The sequence below is a fragment of the Salmo salar genome, chromosome ssa12, assembly GCF_905237065.1.
Source record: "Salmo salar chromosome ssa12, Ssal_v3.1, whole genome shotgun sequence".
Lineage (NCBI taxonomy): Eukaryota > Metazoa > Chordata > Actinopteri > Salmoniformes > Salmonidae > Salmo > Salmo salar.
In genome coordinates, this window is record NC_059453.1 from 46,012,657 (window position 1) to 46,034,656 (window position 22,000).

Sequence of the window (22,000 nt, forward strand, 5' to 3'; positions counted from 1 at the left end):
TGTCATATAATGGCTATATACAGTGTTGTAACGATGTGCAAATAGTTAAAGTACAAAAGGGAAAATAAATAAATATTAATATGGGTTGTATTTACAATGTTGTTTGTTCTTCACTGGTTGCCCTTTTCTTGTGGCAACATGTCACACATCTTGCTGCTGTAATGGCACACTTTGGTATTTCACCCAATAGATATGGGAGTTTATCAAAATTGGATTTGTTTTCAAATTCTTTTAGGGTCTGTGTAATCTGAGGGAAATATGTGTCTTTAATATGGTCATACATTTGGCAGGTTAGGACGTGCAGCTCAGTTTCCACCTCATTTTGCGGGCAGTGTGCACATAGCCTGTCTTCTCTTGAGAACTAGGTCTGCCTGTAGTGGTCTCTCTCAATAGCAAGGCTATGCTCACTGAGTCTGTACATAGTCAAAGCTTTCCTTAATTTTGGGTCAGTCACAGTGGTCAGGCATTCTGCCACTGTATACTCTCTGTTTAGGGCCAAATATAATTCTAGTTAGCTCTGTTTTTTTGTCAATTCTTTCCATTGTGTCATGTAATTCTTTTTGTTTTGTCATGATTTGGTTGGGGCTAATTGTGTTGCTGTCCTGGGGCTCTGTGAGGTCTGTCGTGTTTGTGAACAGAGCCCCAGGACCAGCTTGCTTACGGGACTCTTCTCCAGGTTCATCTCTCTGTATGTGATGGCTTTGTTATGGAAGGTTTAGAAATCGCTACCTTTTAGGTGATTTTTGGACATTAACGGCTCTTTTCTGGTTTTTGATTATTACCAGGTGTCGGCTTAATTCTGATCTGCATGCATTATTTGGTGTAATACGTTGTACACAGAGGATATTTTTTGCAGAATTCTGCATGCAGTCTCAATTTGGTGTTTTTCCCATTTTGTGAATTCTTGGTTGATGAGCGGACCCCAGACCTCACAACCATAAAGGGCAATGGGTTCTATAACTGATTCAAGTATTTTTAGCCAGATCCTTATTAGTATGTCGAATTTTATGTTCCTTTTGATGGCGTAGAAAGCCATTCTTGCCTTCTCTCTCAGATCGTTCACAGCTTTGTGGAAGTTACCTGTGGCGCGAATGTTTAGGCTGAGGTATGTAGACGTTTTGGCCGAGGTATGTATAGTTTTTTGTGTGCTCTAGGGCAATGGTGTCTAGATAGAATTTGTATTTGTGGTCGTGGCAACTGGACCTTTTTTGGAACATCATTATTCATATTTTTGTCTTACTGAGATTTACTGTCAGGGCCCATGTGGCATGAAAATATCTACGTGCTGCCGTAGGCCCTCCTTTTTTGGGGACAAAAGCACTAGATCATCAGCAAGCGGTAGACATTTGACTTCAGATTCTAGTAGGGTGAGGCTGGGTGCTGCAGACTGTTCTAGTGCCCTCGCCAATTCGTTGATATACAGTGCATTCGGGAAGTATTCAGACCCCTTTACTTTTTCCCAAAACATTTACGTTACAGCATTATTCTAAAAATGATTAAATAGTTATTTTCCCTCATCAATCTACACACAATACCTCATAATGACAAAACAAAACCTTTTTTTTTGCAAAAACTTGAAATATCACATTTACATAATATTCAGACCCTTTACTCAGTATTTTGTTTAAGCGATTACAGCCTCGAGTCTTCTTGGGATGACGCTACAATCTTGGCACACCTGTATTTGTGGAGTTTCTTCCATTCTCCTCTGCAAATATTCTCAAGCTCTGTCAGGTTGGATGGGGTGCATCGCTGCACAGCTATTTTCAGGTCTCTCTAGAAATGTTCGATTGGGTTCAAGTCCGGGCTCTGGCTGGGCCACTCAAAGACATCCAGAGACTTGTTGTCCCGAAGCCACTCCTACATTGTCTTGGCTGTGTGCTTAGGGTTGTTGTCCTGTTGGAAGGTGAACCTTCGCTTCAGTCTGAGGTCCTGAGTGCTGTGGAGCAGGTTTTCATCAAGGAACTCTGTACTTTGCTCTGTTCATCTTTGCCTCGATCTTGACTAGTCTCCCAGTCCCCATCGCTGAAAAACATCCCCACATCATGATGCTGCCGCCACCATGCTTCACTGTAGGGATGGTGCCCGGTTTCCTCCAGATGTGACGCTTGGCATTCAGCACAAATAATCTTTGTTTCATCAGGCCAGAGAATCTTGTTTCTCATGGTCTGAGAGTCCTTTAGTGCCTTTTGGGAAACTCCAAGTGGTTTACCACGTGCCTTTTAACTGAGGAGTGGCTTCCGTCTGGCCACTCTACCATAAAGGCTTGATTGGTGGAGTGCTGCAGAGATTGTTGTTCTTCTGGAAGGTTCTCCCATCTCCACAGAGGAACTCTGGAGTTCTGTCAGATTGACCATCGGGTTCTTGGTCACCTCCCTGACCAAAGCCCTTCTCTCGCGATTGCTCAGTTTGGCCGGGCGCCCAGCTCTAGGAATAGTCTTGGTGCTTCCAAAATTCTTCCATTTAACCTTTTCACCTGTGAGTTCCAAATATCTATCGTTCGCCCCATTGTGAGTTTTTTTATTCACATGATGTCAGAATGCGCTCACTGTTCCAAAATGTGATTGTTACGCAACAGGACAGTTAATCTGCGCTGCCCTCAAACCAAGGCACGCTGCCTGTATATATTTGTAAGCTGTTTCATCTTGTTCAATTTCAAATGATTTTCTAACAACAGTTTGAATTGAGGTGTGTTCCGCCTCCTCATTAATTCACATAAAATTAGGCCATTTCACTTTTGCGGACAATTTATTTCTGAGGCATTACTGACCCGGACAAACTTCCCCAAGTACTTCCCAATTGTTTCTGCAGACATTTGCGCATCTCCAGTCAGAACAAGACCTGCACACACACACGTGTTCACATTTTCCGTCTGGTGCCCACATCGCATTCATCGTTGTTTTCATTACTACATAATAATTGGAAATGTATGCGTTTCTATCAAAGTAAGTGCCTTATTACGTTATCATAGTTTCTGTATGTCGTGTTATGTCGTTTCTACTGTAGCTCACTGTGTGTATGGAGCATAATATTTTTGTGTTTATCCCTTATAACCGCGGACAACCGCGAGGTAACGTTACTAATTTCATAACCTTTATGGTGTTCTATTCAATTGTGCTATTAGCTCCGTAAAACAATGCTAATTGCATCAGAGAAGTACTTTCAGAAACCACACACACAAACAAACATTATTTGCCAATATCATAACTGGAACTGGGCATCTTTCGAGCTGAAGATTGAGGACAGCTTTTGTATGCTAACGTACACTCCTTAACAGTTTTACTGGATGAAAATACAGCAAGAAAGCACATAGGCCAATATGTTGAACAACAACAACAAAAACTTGTTTTACTGAAGGAGAAAAAAACGGTATATGCATAACCCATAATTCATATTCATGCAGTGACTGAACAACAACTGCATTTCCACCCCCCACCTCTAAAGGCATAGTATCATGGCAGGCCACCTGTCAAGTCACCTGTCAGGTCAGTCAGTCACTAATTGCTGCAGATGTGCTCAATAGTGCTTGAGCATATGATACTCCCCAAAGCATGGTGAAATACATAGAGGTGTGTCACAAGCTAAGCACATGCACTTTGTCAACTTCCTCTGCTTACTTTTCCTGGTGCCAGTCAGGCAGACTTTGCAGTGCCTCCGTGTGTGACTACCTTGAGCAGCAGTTTGAGGGACTTTGCAGGGAAAATGGCATGCAGTGAGGCTTAGGGGATTGCCCGCAGCAGGACGACACCCAGTCGATGGGCGCCGAGGGGAGTGGTGCTCCTCCAGCAGCTCTCTCATGAGGTTCTCTCTGTACTTTTGTTAGGTAATTACTTTACCTATGAGGGAGTGGGGAGGATGAGGGAAGGGAGAGGATGATGAGGCAGTGGGAAGGTGGGTGAGATATTGTCACTATAATTGCATAATGGAACTGTGTGTGATTTGTATGTTAACTGTACGTCCAATTGCAAAAAATACCTTGTTCAGTAATCAAATCAAATCAAATTTATTTATATAGCCCTTCTTACATCAGCTGATATCTCAAAGTGCTGTACAGAAACCCAGCCTAAAACCCCAAACAGCAAGTAATGCAGGTGTAGAAGCACGGTGGCTAGTAAAAACTCCCTAGAAAGGCCAAAACCTAGGAAGAAACCTAGAGAGGAACCAGGCTATGAGGGGTGGCCAGTCCTCTTCTGGCTGTGCCGGGTGTAAATTATAATAGAACATGGCCAAGATATTCAAATAATCATCTCACCTGTTAGTTGGTGGTGAACTATGTGGCCGTTTAGGGCAGCAGTGTCGATCAAATGGAAAAATATCTTCTTATATCACTTGGTAGTTTTCCGAGTGCATTCCACAAAGTTGTTTATCATGTCCGCCTTATCCACTGACCCCATTTTAAGGTTATAGTCAAGCACACAGTCTGGTTTGATTTTTCTCTCTCCCATCAGGTGGTCCACCTTCCCTGTGACCAACATGGTTGCTGTATGGACAGTGGAGAGGACATGGACGTCTCATTTGTCACGCCACTTTACTGCCAGCTGTTGACCATTCTCCTTGAACTCCACCTCCCCTCTCTGCATCATCCTGCATCCGAATTCTGGCATCCCCTTCCTGTTCGACCTGACTGTGCCACAGGCCCCTGTGCTGTTGGAGAGCAGATGCTAGAAGAGTGTGGTACTGCTGTACCAATTGTCCACGTACAAAGTGTATCCCTTGCTGAGATGAGGAGACAGCATGGTCATCACCACGGACCAGGACACTCAAGCACCTCATAATGTTGGATGTCAGTGTTGGACCCTGTATAAACTATAATTTCCTGGACAAATCCTGTCTTCACGTCGCACATAGCAAAGAATCAATAAATCACCATCAGAAAATGTTTTGTGTGGTATTTCTTTATTTACTGTTTTATTCACATGTTTTCAAGTACTGATGACAAATCATGCATTTTGATTCTTGCATAGATTGTAATGGACACATATTATGTGTGTAAAATACTTTTTCGAAGGTTGTACTGATTATGATGAGCTAAGCTAATTCCAGCTATGTGTGCAGCCATGTTTGTTGACATACAATGCATTCTGGGTTTGACGTGATGACGTGAGGGAGGGTTCACTCATTTTTCGAGTAAACTTCCGGAAGTGAATGATGGGATGTGAACAATGGTAGACGACACACCCCCTTCAACATGCATACTGCAAACAGACCAAACTCATCTTGTCTCCTCTTATTATCTCTACCTATCTTTTGATTACTTTCGATTTCTAGAAAGTGTTTTACTCAATTATTCAATGGTGATCTCATCCATGATGTGATGAATTATAAATAGTAATTATTATTAACTAATTCATATTGTGGTTTCTGTTAGCCGAGAGTTATCTAAACATGACCGGTTGTGTTACATCAATCTTTCCTCAGTTAGCGCGAGGACAAATGTAGCCTACATTTTCTAGTTTGGATGATTGTGTTATGCTGTAGCTATTCAGTGAATGTCTGAACATTGCATCCAAAAATCAACTGGACACATTCACGACATCATTTTGTAAGGACTGTGTTCGTGCAAAATGTTTCTGTGAAAAAACAGTGTGGTCACCTCAAATGCTGACTGTTGCATCAATCAACACTGGACGTTCTGAATAAGCGTTCTAATCACAGTCTACGCTGCAGGGACCACTTTAGAATGATCACACCCATTTGTTGGTATGTGTGAAAAGGTTAAGAATGATGGAGGCCACTGTGTTCTTGGGGACCTTCAATGCTGCAGAAAGATTTTGGAACCTTTCCCCAGATCTCTGCCTTGACACAATTCTTTCTCGGAGCTCTACAGACAATTCCTTCGACCTCATGTCTTGGTTTTTGCTCTGACATGCACTGTCTGTCAACTGTGGGACCTTATATAGACAGGTGTGTGCCTTTCCAAATCATGTCCAATCAATTGAATTTACCACAGGTGGACTCCAATCAAGTTGTAGAAACATCTCAAGGATGATCAATGGAAGCAGGATGCACCTGAGCTCAATTTCGAGTCTCATAGCAAAGGGTCTAACTACTTATGTAAATAAGGTATTTCTGTTTTTTATTTTTAATACATTTGCTAAAATTCTAAAAACCTGTTTTCGCTTAGTCATTATTGGGTATTGTGTGTAGATTAATGAGGGGAAAAAATGATTTAATACATTTTAGAATAAGGCTGTAACGTAACAAAATGTGGAAAAAGTGAAGGGGTCTGAATACTTTCCGAATGGACCGTATATGTTGAGGGTGGGGCTCAAGATCAAATCAAATTGAATTGGTCACATGGTTAGCATATGTTACTACAAGTGTAGCGAAATGCTTGTGCTTCTAGTTCCGACAGTGCAGAAATATCTAACAAGTAATCTAAGAATTCCCCAACAACTACCTAATACACACAAATCTAAAGGGGTGAATGAGAATATGTACATATAAGTATATGGATGAGCGACGGCCGGGCGGCATAGGCAAGGTGCAATAGATGGTATAAAATACAGTATATACATGTGATATGAGTAATGTAAGATATGTAAACATTATTAATGTGGCATTATTTCAAGTGGCATTGTTTAAAGTGACTAGTGATCCACTTGTTAAAGTGTCTAGTGATTGGGTCTCAATGTAGGCAGCAGCCTCTTTGAGTTAGTAATTGCTGTTTAGCAGTCTGATGGCCTTGAGATAGAAGCTGTTTTTCAATCTCTCGGTCCCAGCTTTGATGCACCTGTACTGAGCTCACCTTCTGGATGATATCGGAGTGAACAGGCAGTGGCTCGGTTGGTTGTTGTCCTTGATGATCTTTTTGGCCGTCCTGTGACATTGGGTGCTGTAGGTGTCCTGGAGGGCAGGTAGTTTGCCCCCTTTGATATGTTGTGCAGACCGCACTACCCTCTGGAGAGCCTTGCAGTTGAGGGCGGTGCAGTTGCCGTACCAGGCTGTGATACAGCCCGACAGGATGCTCTCGATTGTGCATCTGTAAAAGTTTGTGAGTGTTTTTGGGTGACAAGCCAAGTTTCTTCAGCCTCCTGAGGTTGAAGAAGCGCTGTTGTGCCTTCTTCACCACACTGTCTGTGTGGGTGGACCATTTCAGTTTGTCTGTGAGGTGTACGCCCAGGAATTTAAAACTTTCCACCTTCTCCACTGCTGTCCCTTTGATGTGAATAGGGGGGTGCTCCCTCTGCTGTTTCCTGAAGTCCACAATCATCTCCTTTGTTTTGTTGACGTTGAGTGAGAGCTTGTTTTCCTGACACCACACTCCGAGTGCCCTCACCTCCTCCCTGTAGGCTGTCTTGTCGTTGTTGGTGATCAAGCCCACTACTGTTGTGTCGTCTGCAAACTTGATGATTGAGTTGGAGGCGTGCATGGCTACGCAGTCATAGGTTAACAGGGAGTACAGGAGAGGGCAGCACACACCCTTGTAGGGCCCCAGTGTTGAGGGTCAGCGAAGTGGAGATGATGTTTCCTACCTTCACCACCTGGGGGCAACCAGTCAGAAAGTCCAGGACTCAGTTGCACAGGGCGGGGTTGAGACCCAGGGCCTCCAGCTTGATGATGAGCTTGGAGGGTACTATGGTGTTGAATGCTGAGCTGTAGTCAATGAACAGCATTCTTACATAGGTATTATTTTTGTCCAGATGGTATAGAGCAGTGTGCAGTGTGATGACCATTGCGTCATCTGTGGACCTGTTGGGGTGGTATGCAAACTGAAGTGGGTCTAGGGTGGCCGGTAAGGTGGCGGTGATATGATCCTTGACTAGCCTCTCAAAGCACTTCATGATGACAGAAGTGAGTGCTACGTGGCGGTAGTCATTTAGTTCAGTAATCTTTGCCTTCTTGGGTACAGGAACAATGGTAGCCATCTTGAACCATGTGGGGACACAGACTGGGATAGGGAGCAATTGAATATGTCCGTAAACACACCAGCCAGCTGGTCTGCGCATGCTTTGAGGACGCGGCTAGGGATGCTGTCTGGGCCAGCAGCCTTGCGAGGGTAAACACGTTTAAATGTTTTACTCACGTCAGCCATGGAGAAGGGGTGGGGGCAGTTTTTGTTAGCGAGCCGCGGTGGTGGAACTGTATTATCCTCAAAGCAGGCAAAGAATGTGTTTAGTTTGTCTGGGAGCATGACGCCGGTGTCCGTGACGTGGCTGTTTTTTTTTTTTGGAGACTCTGCCATAAACGTCTCATGTCTGAGCCGTTGAATTGCGACTCCACCTTGTCCCTGTACCGGCATTTCGCTTGTTTAATTGCCTTGCGAAGGGAATAACACCACTGTTTATATTCAGCCATATTTCCAGACCTCTTTCCATGGTTAAATGCGGTGGATCGCACTTTCAGTTTTGTACAAATTCCGCCATCGATCCACGGTTTCTGGTTAGGGTAGGTTTTAATAGTCACGGTGGGTACAACATCTCCAATGCACTTCATTAGAAACGCAGTCACCGAGTCAGCGTATAGGTCAGTGTTGTTCTCTGAGGATGACCAGAACATATTCCAGTCTGTGTGATCAAAACAATCTTGAAGCATGTCTTCCGATTGGTCAGACCAGCATTGAATGGTTCTCGTCACTGATACATCCTGTTTGAGTTTCTGCCTATAAGATGGTACGAGCAAGATGGCGTCGTGGTCAAATTTGCCGAAGGGAGGTTGGGGTAGGGCTTTGTATGCATCACAGAAGTTAGAGTAGCAGTGGTCGAGAGTATTAACCCTGCGTGTCGTGCGATTAATATGCTGATAGAATTTAGGTAGCATTGATCTCAAATTTGCTTTGTTAAAATCCCCAGCTACAATAAATGCAGCATCCGGATATTTAGTTTCCAGTTTACAAAGAGTCCAGTGAAAATCCTTGAGCGCCGTCTTGGTGTTCGCTTGAGGGGGAATGTGCACAGCTGTGACTATAACTGCCGAGAATTCTCTTGGTAGGTAAAATGGCCGGCCTTTGATTGTAAGGAATTCTAGGTCGGGTGAGCAGAAGGACTTGAGTTCCTGTATGTTGTTATGATTACCTCATGAGTCGTTAATCATAAAGCATACACCCCCGCCCTTCCTCTTCCCAGAGAGGTGTTTATCTCTGTCGGCGCGATGCATGGAGAAGCCCGGTGGCTGAACCGATTCTGACAACAGAGAGCCATCTTTCCGTGAAACAGAGAATGTTACAATCTCTGATATCTCTCTGGAAGGCAACCCTTGCTCGAATTTCATCTACCTTGTTGTCAAGAGACTGGACATTGGCGAGTAGTATACTTGGGAGCGGTGAGCAATATGCACGTCTACAGAGCCTGACCAGGAGGCCGCTCCGTCTGCACCTTCTGTGGCGCCGTTGTTTTGCTACTGGGATTAGATCCATTGTCCTGGGTGGTGGTCCGAACAGATGATCTGCGTCGGGAAAGTTGTATTCCGGTCGTAATGTTGGTAAGTTGACGTTGCTCTTATATCCAATAGTTCTTCCCGGCTGTATGTAATAAGACTTAAGATTTCCTGGGGCAAAAATGTAAGAAATAATACATTAAAAAAAAAATACTCCATAGTTTCCTAAGCACTCGAAGCGAGGCGACCATCTTTGTCGGCGCCAGTTGTAGTTACAAAAAATAAATTGATCACAGTTGCTTCACGGTTGGGATGGTGTCTTCGGCTGGCAAGCCTCCCCCTTTTTCCTCCAAACATAACGATGGTCATTATGGCCAAACAGTTCTATTTTTTGTTTCATCAGAGCAGAGGACATTTCTCCAAAAAGTACGATCTTTGTCCCCATGTGCAGTTGCAAACCGTAGTCTGGCTTTTTTATGGCGGTTTTTGAGCAGTGGCTTCTTCCTTGCTGAGCAGCCTTTAAGGTTATGTCGATATAGGACTCGTTTTACTGTTGATATAGATACTTTTGTGCCTGTTTCCTCCAGCATCTTCACAAAGTCCTTTGCTGTTGTTCTGGGATTGATTTGCACTTTTCACACCAAAGTACGTTAATCTCTAGGAGACAGAACACGTCTCATCCCTGAGCGGTATGAACCAGACTTGTGGAGGTCTACAATTTTTTTTCTGAGGTCGTGACTGATTTCATTTGATTTTCCCATGATGTCAAGCAAAGAGGCACCGAGTTTGAAGGCAGGCCTTGAAATACATCCACAGGTACACCTCCGATTGACTCAAATTATGTCAATCAGAATCTTCTGAACTAATTTTCTGGAATTTTCCAAGCTGTTTAAAGGCACAGTCAACTTAGTGTGTGTAAGCTTCTGACCCAATGGATTTGTGATACAGTGAATTAATTATAAGTGAAATAACCTGTCTGTAAACAATTGTTGGAAAAATGATTTGTGTCATGCACAAAGTAGATGACTGTAGTTTGTTAACAAGAAAGTTATGGGGTGGTTGAAAAACGAGTTTTAATGACTCCAACCTAAGTGTATGTAAACTTCCGACTTCAACTGTATATGTTTTTGCTGTTTGTTCTTTGTGATAGAGCCAAAAATATTGGAGAAGTGGTTTATCCATACATCTCCGTTTTGGGTAGATAACTCTTCGTGTTGTTGTTTGTTTAGTGTGTTCCAATTTTCCCAGAAGTGGTTAGATTCTGTGTATTCTTCAATGACATTGAGCTGATTTTCCTTTTTTTCCCGTTCCTCAGGTTTTCTGGGTCTCTATGTTTTTGGTTGGATAGGTTTCTCAATTTCTTTCTTAGTTTTTTGCATTCTTCATCAAACCATTTGTCATTGTTGTTCATTTTCTTAGGCTGTCTGCTTGAAATTTTTAGGTTTTCTACTGCCAAGTTTACGCCTTCACTATTACAGTGAAACGTTTTGTCCAGGAAGTTGTCTAAAATGGATTGAATTTGTTGTTGCCTAATTGTTTTTTTGGTAGATTTCCTTCCATCTATAGCATTTCTTAATATTATGTAGTTCCTTTGGCTTTGATGCCTCATGATTTGAGTACTGCTCTGTTCAAGTAGACTGTGATTTGGCTGTGATCTGACAGGGGTGTCAGTGGGCTGACTGCGAACGCTCTGAGAGATTCTGGGTTGATATCAGTGATAAAGTAATCTGCAGGACTACTGCCAAGGGATGAGCTGTAGGTGTACCTACCATAAAAGTCCCCTCAAAGCCTACCATTGACTATGTACAGACCCAGCATGCGACAGAGCTGCAGGAGTTAACACCCATTTTTGTTGGTAGTTTTGTCATAGTTGTGTCTAGAAGGGAATATTTGGTAGGGAATGCTGTCACCTCCAGGTAGGTGTTTGTCCCCCTGTGTGCTAAGAGTATCAGGTTCTTGTCCAGTTCTGGCATTTAGGTCATCACAGACTAGTACATGTTCCTGGGCCTGGAAATGGTTGATCTCCCCCTCTAGGATGGAGAAGCTGTCATCGTTAACCTCTCTAGGGGGTGTGGGACGCTACCGTCCCACCTGGCCAACATCCAGTGAAATTGCAGAGCGCGAAATTCAAAAATACTCAATTCAAAGATTTTACATTCTTGAAAATATATGTGTTATACATCAAAATAAAGCTTAACTTCTTGTTAATCCAGCCGCCATGTGAGATTTAAAAAAGTCTTTACGGCGAAAGCAAACCATGCGATAATCTGAGGACAGCGCTCAGCACACAAAACATTACGTACAGTTACCATCCAAGTAGATTAGTCACGAAAGTCAGAAATAGCAATAAAATGAATCACTTACAGTGAGGGAAAAAAGTATTTGATCCCCTGCTGATTTTATACGTTTGCCCACTGACAAAGAAATGATCAGTCTATAATTTTAATGGTAGGTTTATTTGAACAGTGAGAGACAGAATAACAACAACAAAAAATCCTGAAAAACGCATGTCAAAAATGTTAGAAAATGATTTGCATTTTAATGAGGGAAATACGTATTTGACCCCTCTGCAAAACATGACTTAGTACTTGGTGGCAAAACCCTTGTTGACAATCACAGAGGTCAGACGTTTCTTGTAGTTGGCCACCAGGTTTGCACACATCTCAGGAGGGATTTTGTCCCACTCCTCTTTGCAGATCTTCTCCATGTCATTAAGGTTTCGAGGCTGACTTTTGGCAACTCGAACCTTCAGCTCCCTCCACAGATTTTCTATGGGATTAAGGTCTGGAGACTGGCTAAGCCACTCCAGGACCTTAATGTGCTTCATCTTGAGCCACTCCTTTGTTGCCTTGGCCGTGTGTTTTGGGTCATTGTCATGCTGGAATACCCATCCACGACCCATTTTCAATGCCCTGGCTGAGGGAAGGAGGTTCTCACCCAAGATTTGACGGTACATGGCCCCATTCATCGTCCCTTTGATGCAGTAAGGTTGTCCTGTCCCCTTAGCAGAAAAACACCCCCAAAGCATAATGTTTCCACCTCCTTGTTTGACGGTGGGGATGGTGTTCTTGGGGTCATAGGCAGCATTCCTCCTCCTCCAAACACGGTGAGTTGAGTTGATGCCAAAGAGCTCCATTTTGGTCTCATCTGACCACAACACTTTCACCCAGTTGTCCTCTGAATCATTCATATGTTCATTGGCAAACTTCAGACTGGCATGTATATGTGCTTTCTTGAGCAAGGGGACCTTGCGGGCGCTGCAGGATTTCAGTCCTTCACGGCGTAGTGTGTTACCAATTGTTTTCTTGGTGACTATGGTCCCAGCTGCCTTGAGATCATTGACAAGATCCTCCCGTGTAGTTCTGGGCTGATTCCTCACCGTTCTCATGATCATTGCAACTCCACGAGGTGAGATCTTGCATGGAGCCCCAGGCCGAGGGAGATTGACAGTTCTTTTGTGTTTCTTCCATTTGCAAATAATCGCACCAACTGTTGTCACCTTCTCACCAAGCTGCTTGGCGATGGTCTTGTAGCCCATTCCAGCCTTGTGTAGGTCTACAATCTTGTCCCTGACATCCTTGGAGAGCTCTTTGGTCTTGGCCATGGTGGAGAGTTTGGAATCTGATTGATTGATTGATTGCTTCTGTGGACAGGTGTCTTTTATACAGGTAACAAGCTGAGATTAGGAGCACTCCCTTTAAGAGTGTGCTCCTAATCTCAGCTCGTTACCTGTATAAAGACACCTGGGAGTCAGAAATCTTTCTGATTGAGAGGGGGTCAAATACTTATTTCCCTCATTAAAATGCAAATCAATTTATAAAATTTTTTACATGCGTTTTTCTGGATTTTTTTGTTGTTATTCTGTCTCACACTGTTCAGATAAACCTACCATTAAAATTATAGACTGATCATTTCTTTGTCAGTGGGCAAACGTACAAAATCAGCAGGGGATCAAATACTTTTTTCCCTCACTGTACCTTTAATGATCTTCGTATGGTTGCACTCACAAGACTCCATGTTACACAATAAATGTTCGTTTTGTTCGATAGTCCCTCTTTATATCCAAAAATCTCCATTTTGTTGGCGTGTTTTGTTCAGTAATCCAATGGCTCAAATGCGATCACAAGAGGCAGACAAAAATTCCAAATAGTATCCGTAAAGTTCGTAGAAACATGTCAAACAATGTTTATAATCAATCCTCAGGTTGTTTTTAGCATAAATAATTGATAATAATAAACCGGACAAAAGCTTCGTCAATATAAAAGGAAAACAAGAAAGGTGTGCCCTCGGTCGTGTGCAGTAACCAGCTCTGAGGACATCCCAGGGTCCACTCACTCAATGTTGTCATTCTCCCTCATTTTTCAGAATAAAAGCCTGAAACAATGTCTAAAGACTGTTCACAACTAGTGGAAGCCATAGGGAACGGAATCTGGGTCCTATCCCTTTAAATGGTGGATAGGCTTTCATTGGAAAAACAGCCATTTCAAGGTAATGGCACTTCCTGGATGGATTTTCCTCAGGTTTTCGCCTGCCATTTCAGTTCTGTTATGCTCACAGACATGATCTTAACAGTTTTAGAAACTCTGGAGTGTTTTCTTTCCAAATCTACTAATTGTATGCATATCCTAGCTTCTGCTCCTGAGTAGCAGGCAGTTTACTTTGTGCACGCTTTTCATCCGGAGGTGAAAATAGTGCCCCCTACCCTAATGAAGTTAAAGTATGGGGATTCTATTGGCGTATAGGTAGCACACATGAGGACATTTTTCCCTATTCATTTCTAGGCAGATGTAAAATGTTCCTGTTTTGACTAATTTAATAGAGTGGGTTAGGTCTGATCTATACAAAATTATCATACCCCCAGAGTCTCTTCCCTGTTTCACACCTGGTTGTGTGGTGGATGGGACCTCCAGCTCTCTGTAACCTAGAGGGCAACCAGTGGCTCACTCTCCTCTATACCATGTTTCGTGTAGGATGACAATGTCTGTAATTCCACTTTATTTGATAAAGTCTGGGTTCCTGCTCTCTCTTTAATTAAAGCCATCAGCTGTGTTATTTTGCTACAATATCATGTCAGGGATATCAACACATCACAAAGAGCCTCCTTAGAATAACAAAGAGTGTGCCCGGCTCAGGTTACTGCCATCCTACACCTCCTACCTTACCTCAGTACCCCATCCCACCTCTCTCTCCCTCCCTCCCCATCTCTCCCTGTCATTTTCTCTCTCCATCTCTCTCTCTCCTTTGCTGTTGGTTTCCTTCTCTTGTTCACATGGATGCTAATTCCAACCCGAGTTAAGTGTGCGTAAAGGGAACGTAATTCCCTTTTTATGCACCTTTCTCTCTATGCGAATTCTGAGCTTGAACTTAAGTATGAAAATAGCATGCTATTCACCCGCTATTAGTTTGGTTTGGATATCAAATAAGTGAAGGTATGGCGGAGGTTTGTCTACAGATACGCCGTATTCTGACCTTGACTTAATTCCCTCATAATTCCACCACCTTAACGCACAATGAAATGATGAATAAGGTTGAGCAACCTGACGGTTCCAAATGGAACCACATCTACTTTCTTTTTCCCGATAGAAGTAAAAGCATTCTCCATGCACTGTAATTTATAAAATGATAAGGGCTATTGATAAGAGCTATATAAATTAGTAAGCCGTTTGGATAAGGGGATTGTAAATATAAATGACAATTGATTTATATTTATTTCACCTTATGATCTCTGGAGACAAATGTGAAACCAGTCACATGGCAGCAAACTGAAGCATATCAACATATCACCTTTTCCCCAGTGAAGTTTATGAAATGTTGGCCTTATAACTTGCAGATGTGAAATGTGGAGACCCAAGCTATTAGGCTTCTGTAGCCATGTGCAAATGACAGTATAGTGCCAAACCTACCGAGTTGATTTATGATTTCTAGAATTATATGCCCAGACTTTTCAGTGTATTTTTTAAAGAATTTGTTACATGTTAAATATTAGCCACTATCGTTAGCCACCGTCAGTAATACCAACATACATTTATAACTGTCATTTTAGTCTTAGTTCATTACATTTTGCATCATTCCATTAAATGGTTAGTTCACCTTTCTTTCCTCTGTCATGTTTGTGTGGTTGTTCCTGAGGATCGCTAGCAATAGTGGATCATATTAGGCTAACGTAGTAAAAGTTGGGCAATAACATGTAACCTATTTGACTCATTATTTAATGCAGACCATAAGTAGCAGTTTAAACCTGTAGCTTGGCCCACGTTTCACAACGACTGGACAGTTGTCATACAGTTCCATGAATAGTGAGAATTAGGATAGATTTAGAGGACTACTGATCAACCCCTATTGTACACTTTTCTCACCTTCCAATATATCATGGGTTAAACTATTTAATATGGCAACTTTCAGGACAAATCAAACCACTGTATTTTTTTATTCACCAATATATTTCATGCATAAAGGCTCTCCAAATCTTTTTTAAAATTCATGAATACTTTCCTAACCCTAAATAATATACAAGATCAGAGTATATTTAAATCGACTGATTGGTACTGAAAAGGAGACGAATATACTAGTGATGCACCGATATGACATTTTTGGCCGGTACCGATATCCGATATTTTCCTTGCCAAAAAAAACGATACCGATAACCGATATAAAACATTTTAGCGGCCTTTTAAGCATTCTAGTACAGTTAAATAGTTAACACACACACATGGACGCAGCGGTCTAAGGCACTGCATCTCAGTGCAAGAGAAATCACTACAGTCCATGGTTCAAATCCAGGCTGTATCACATCCGGCCGTGAATGGAGTCCCATAGGGCAGCGCACAATTGGCCCGGTGTCGTCCAGGCCGTCATTGTAAATAAGAATTTGTTTTTTACTCACTTGCCTAGTTAAATCCAGTCGTTCCTCTTGTGATGTAGAGGTTAACCCAGGCCCTGCAGCCCCCAGCATCACTCCCATTCCCCAGGCTCTCATTTGTTGACTTCTGTCACCTTAAAAGCATTGGTTTCATGCATGTTAACATTAGACGCCTCCTCCCTAAGTTTGTTTTATTCACTGCTTTAGCACACTCTGCAAACCCGGATGTCCTAGCCGTGTCTGAATCCTGGCTTAGGAAGGCCACCAAAAATAATTTCCATGTCCATTCCTAACTGTAACATTTTCCGCCAAGATAGAACTGCCAAAGGGGGTGGAGTTAGCCTGCAGCAGTTCTGTCATACTATCCAGGTCTGTTCCCAAACAATTTCAGCTTCTACTTTTAAAAATGGACCTTTCCAGAAATATGTCTCTCACCGTTGCCGCTTGTTATAGACCCCCTTCAGCCCCCAGCTGTGCCCTGGACACCATATGTGCATTGATCGCCCCCATCTATCTTCAGAGTTTGTACTGTTAGGTGACCTAAACTGGGACATGCTTTACACCCCGGCCGTCCTACAATCTAAGCTAGATGCCCTCAATCTCACACAAATTATCAAGGAACCTACCAGGTACAACCCTAAATCTGTATCCATGGGCACCTTCTTATCAACCTGACCAACTCGCCCTCTAAATAAAACTCTGCTGTCTTCAACCAGGATCTCAGCGATCACTGCCTCATTGCGTGCATGCGTAATGGGTCCACGGTCAAACGACCACCCCTCATCACTGTCAAACGCACTCACTAAAACACTTCAGCGAGCAGGCCTTTCTAATCGACCTGGCCCAGGTATCCTGAAAGGATATTGACCTCATCCCGTCAGTAGAGGATGCCTGGTTATTTTTTTTAAATGCCTTCCTCACTATCTTAAATAAGCCTGTTACTAGCCTGTTCAACCTCTCTTTCGTGTCGTCTGAGATTCCCATAGATTGGAAAGCAGCTGCTGTCATCCCCCTCTTCAAAGGAGGGGACACTCTTGACCCAAATTGCTACAGACCTATATCCATCCTACCCTGCCTTTCTAAGGTCTTCGAAAGCCAAGTCAACAAACAGATTACCGACCATTTCGAATCACACCGCACCTTCTCCGCTATGCAATCTGGTTTCAGAGCCGGTCATGGGTGCACCTCAGCCACGCTCAAGGTCCTAAACGATATCGTAACCGCCATCGATAAGAAACAATACTGTGCTGCCGTATTCATTGACCTGGCCAAAGCTTTCGACTCTGTTAATCACCACATCCTCATCGGCAGACTCAATAGCCTTGGTTTCTCAAATGATTGCATCGCCTGGTTCACCAACTACTTCTCTGATAGAGTTCTGTGTGTCAAATCGGAGGGCCTGTTGTCCGGACCTCTGGCAGTCTCTATGGGGGTGCCACAGGGTTCAATTCTTGGGTCAACTCTTTTCTCTGTATACATCAATGATGTCGCTCTTGCTGCTGGTGAGTCTCTGATCCACCTCTACGCAGATGACACCCTTCTGTATACTTCTGGCCCTTCTTTGGACACTGTGTTAACAACCCTCCAGACGAGCTTCAATGCCATACAACTCTCCTTCCGTGGCCTCCAACTGCTCCTAAATACAAGTAAAACTAAATGCATGCTCTTCAACCGATCGCTGCCCGCACCTGCCCGCCGTCCAGCATCACTACTCTGGACAGTTCTGACTTGTGGACAACTACAAATACCTAGGTGTCTGGTTAGACTGTAAACTCTCCTTCCAGACTCACATTAAGCATCTCCAATCCAAAATTAAATCTAGAATCGGCTTCCTATTTCGCAACAAAGCCTCCTTCACTCACGCTGCCAAACATACCCTCGTAAAACTGATCATCCTACCGGTCCTCGACTTCAGCGATGTAATTTATAAAATAGCCTCCAACACTCTACTCAACAAATTGGGGGCAATCTATCACAGTGCCATCCGTTTTGTCACCAAAGCCCCATATACTACCCACCACTGCGACCTGTATGCTCTCGTTGGCTGGCCCTCGCTTCATACTCGTCGCCAAACCCACTGGCTCCAGGTCATCTACAAGTCTCTGCTAGGTAGAGCCCCGCCTTATCTCAGCTCACTGGTCACCATAGCAGCACCCACCCATAGCATGCGCTCCAGAAGGTATATCTCACTGGTCACCCCCAAAGCCAATTCTTCCTTTGGCTGCCTTTCCTTCCAGTTCTCTGCTGCCAATGACTGGAACGAACTACAAAAATCTCTGAAACTGGAAACACTAATCTCCCTCACTAGCTTTAAGCACCAGCTGTCAGAGCAGCTCACAGATCACTGTACCTGTACATAGCCCATCTATAATTTAGCCCAAACAACTACCGCTTCCCCTACTGTATTTATTTATTTTATTTATTTTGCTCCTTTGCACCCCATTATTTATTTCTACTTTGCACTTTCTTCTACTACAAATCTACCATTCCAGTGTTTTACTTGCTATATTGTATTTACTTTGCCACCATGGCCTTTTTTGCCTTTACCTCCCTTATCTCACCTCATTTGCTCACATTGTATATAGACTTATTTTTCTACTGTATTATTGACTGTATGTTTGTTTTACTCCATGTGTAACTCTCTGTTGTTGTATGTTGTCGAACTGCTTTGCTTTATCTTGGCCAGGTCGCAATTGTAAATGAGAACTTGTTCTCAACTTGCCTACCTGGTTAAATAAAGGTGAAATTAAAAATTAAAATTAAAATTTGATTTATGGTGGTCGGACCCATCTATGTGAAGCTAGCCACAATAAGGATAGCCACAATAGTGGACTTTGCGGTTAGCCTTCAGAATAAAAGTATGGCAGAATTCTACTATTTCTATTTATTTGCATCGCTGCCAATGACTTACTTTTATTTTGAAGGCAGACTGCAAATTCCACAATTGTGCCTAATCCTTATTGTGGCTAGCTTCACAACACATAACCCGCTCTGGTCGAGCGTCACTAGCCAGATGAAGCTAGCTGGCTGCTTATAACGTTAGCTTTTGGCAACAGGTTTAAGTAGCTGGCTAGCTATTTATTTTCATGAACTGAAGATCAATTTCAAAAGGCAAACAACAAGTGGCAACCTAGCTAATACTTACTCACAAGGATTCCTAAATCATTGCTAAGAATAATGAAAATGACTGCAGTTTCTACTCATCATTGTTTTCAGGTTGATTGTATTGGTGCGAGCTAGGAACCAACCTAAAGCTAGCTACCCCAGAAGTTGCGGTTGTACAAATTATGCTTTATTACCAATGCGGAATTGTAAACACATCGTTCGTGGCCGGTGTTTGCTTGTTTGCAGACTTTTTTGCACAGCTTTGACAGCGCTACTGTATCTTTTTTGACACACAAAGACCCAAACGGCATTCCATATGTCATATGTCTTTTTTTATTTAAGTTTTATTTAAGATATATATATATATATATATCTTATTTTTTTCCCCCCATATGTCGTATGTCGTGAAGCTAATAGCAGTGACGCTATTACTGTGTAACTCCAGTAGGGCAACATCTGAAAAATAGCACACTTGGTAGTGTCGGCGAAAGCCAACATCACCTACGACAGAGAACGATTGATTGTCAAGGGCAATGAATCCCATTATCTTGGCTTTAATGGATTTCGCCTTTGAGTTGACTCGCTGAAAATGTCTTACTTTTTCAAATGACTGCTCGACTTGTTGACTGCTCGATCCACACAGCAGACATTGTGTGAGCTAGGTTAGGAATGCTGTGTTGCACGTGTAACCATTTTACGTGGCGTTATTACATCATGTTATATAGGTATGCACGGTAGCTTTGACATCGTTTTTTAACATCGGCGTTACACTAGACATTGTTCAACTAGTTCACCGATAGATCGTGCATCCCTAGAATATATGTGTATTTGGGTGGTTTTCTTTTTTTTTCTAATTAAAGGTACACCGTATTTAAAGGGATGACTTTAGATACATGTACTGAAAACCCTATTGAATGAAAACTTCATGAGAAAATCTGTTGATCATCAAGTGGGAGGGTTTTCAGGGGTTGAATTCAATTTACTCAGTGTGCGCAAGTTGCTGCATCTGCAAAGCCTGTTATGCACCTGCATAAAGTAAGTCTGAATACCAACTACTGAGAAGTGCTTAAATCAAAATGTGTAAAAAGGGAATAGATTTGAACCCCATTTTCAAACACCAAAAACATTTCAATACAGTCAACTTTTCAACTTCTCTCTCCCCCTTCTTTCTCTCTCTTACCCTCCCTTCCCTCTCCTGCAGCAACTGGACCTCCACTCCTGTCCCAAGACCATGGTGTTCATCATCCACTCCTTCCTCTCTGCTAAGGTCAAGCGGCTAGGCTTGTTAGCGTGATAACATTTTAACCCTGAAGAACCACCCATGCGTATTTACACGCAGCCATGACTAACGTTAGGAGGATGTGACATCACTGCAGAGGATATGATGTCACCGCTCTGTTTCAAACCTCACCAAACTCTTACCAAGGGCCACCGTTGGTCAGAATCAAAGTGGAAAGCGAGTGGATTGAAGATATACCTGCAATAATGATGCTTTCAAAGGTCCTTATCAGTCGTAAGTGCAACATCTGTCCTAAGAGGATATTAACTTACGAGAGCCAAACGTACACTTATGACAGCCTACATAGCACTGTTGCCAAGCTCAATGTTTGAATTGCATTTGATTGTTTCATGGGTCGTAGCATGTCCGTTGTCATAAGTGATAAGTCAGTTTATATAACCTCTTACAAGTGGTTATAACAGGCACCATTGATTTTACAACGGCTTCAAAAAAAGTTACACAATTTGAAACTGTTACATGCGCTGTTGACTGATTGTGTTGAACTATTCAGAGGGTTTACTGTTTTGCCATAACATTTTTTGAGAAACATTATTTTATGTCTGCTATTAGAGCAGTTTTGCAAGTACTGATTCAGATACATTTTGAGTGCAGCGAAAAGCCTTTTGACTCTGCATTTCTTTAGTAGGTTCATAAATGTTTCCTGTAACCAATATCAACATGAAGATAACTTAAAATGTGCTTTCTGACATATAGTTTAACACCTAAATCCAGACATTTAGATACAGGCAACAAACGGATTGTTGCCACTGTAATTTCACTTAACAAAAGCTCCACCCTCCAACTAACTGGAAGGACTTTATGCGTAAGATTACTCTGCATTTATAGATTTTGACGCGTTATCATTTCTGTTGATGGAGTGCATACTACGACCCCTTTTGATTTAGGAAGTTGTCCCTGAAAACTAGATCCTTTTCAGTTTGAGGAAAGATTGATGGAATGGTTCTCCCATAGGTATAACCAGCCATATAGGTGTATGTAACTATATAGTACACATATATGTATGTATTTTGCTCTGGGTATAACATTATCAATGAATACATTGAAAGTGTTTCCTATTAAAAGAGTTATCAGAGTATATGCTACAGGTACTGAGTTGTGTTATATGTAAACCTTTTTAAGTCCTTACAAAGCTAGTTGAATACACATGATGTTCTTTTCTTAACAACTACAGCCAAAATCGCTGATGCATTTGAAAGATATAAGCTTGTTGGGGACTCATTATGCAGTTTTTATACAGTGTTAGTCCTTTTGTTAGGAGTGTGCATTTACAGATATCAAACCAACTTAAAATGAACAGAAATGGGGTCTATAGTTTACATGACAATGTATGTGTTCAATTGCCCCCATTTCCTTTGTGTCAACAGACTATTCACTACTCGTGGCCTTCTCTCTACAATGCTAAACAAACCTATATTAATATA

At 42.4% G+C, this 22,000-nt stretch overlaps 1 protein-coding gene across 2 annotated transcripts in view; it reads left to right on the forward strand.

Moving 5' to 3' along the window:
* The window catches only part of LOC106565276 (alpha-1-syntrophin), a 77,193-nt gene extending 55,532 nt beyond the window's left edge, over positions 1 to 21,661 (forward strand). The window contains exon 8 of one of the 2 annotated variants that reach the window (XM_014132207.2): positions 4,449 to 4,877. In XM_014132207.2, the coding sequence (XP_013987682.1) occupies positions 4,449 to 4,775 (327 nt within the window). In that variant the 3' untranslated portion in view covers positions 4,776 to 4,877. Of the gene's footprint in view, positions 1 to 4,448; positions 4,878 to 20,480 lie in introns of those variants that run through there. The other variant, XM_014132208.2, reaches the window with a different exon arrangement.
* Positions 21,662 to 22,000: the final 339 nt, after the last annotated feature.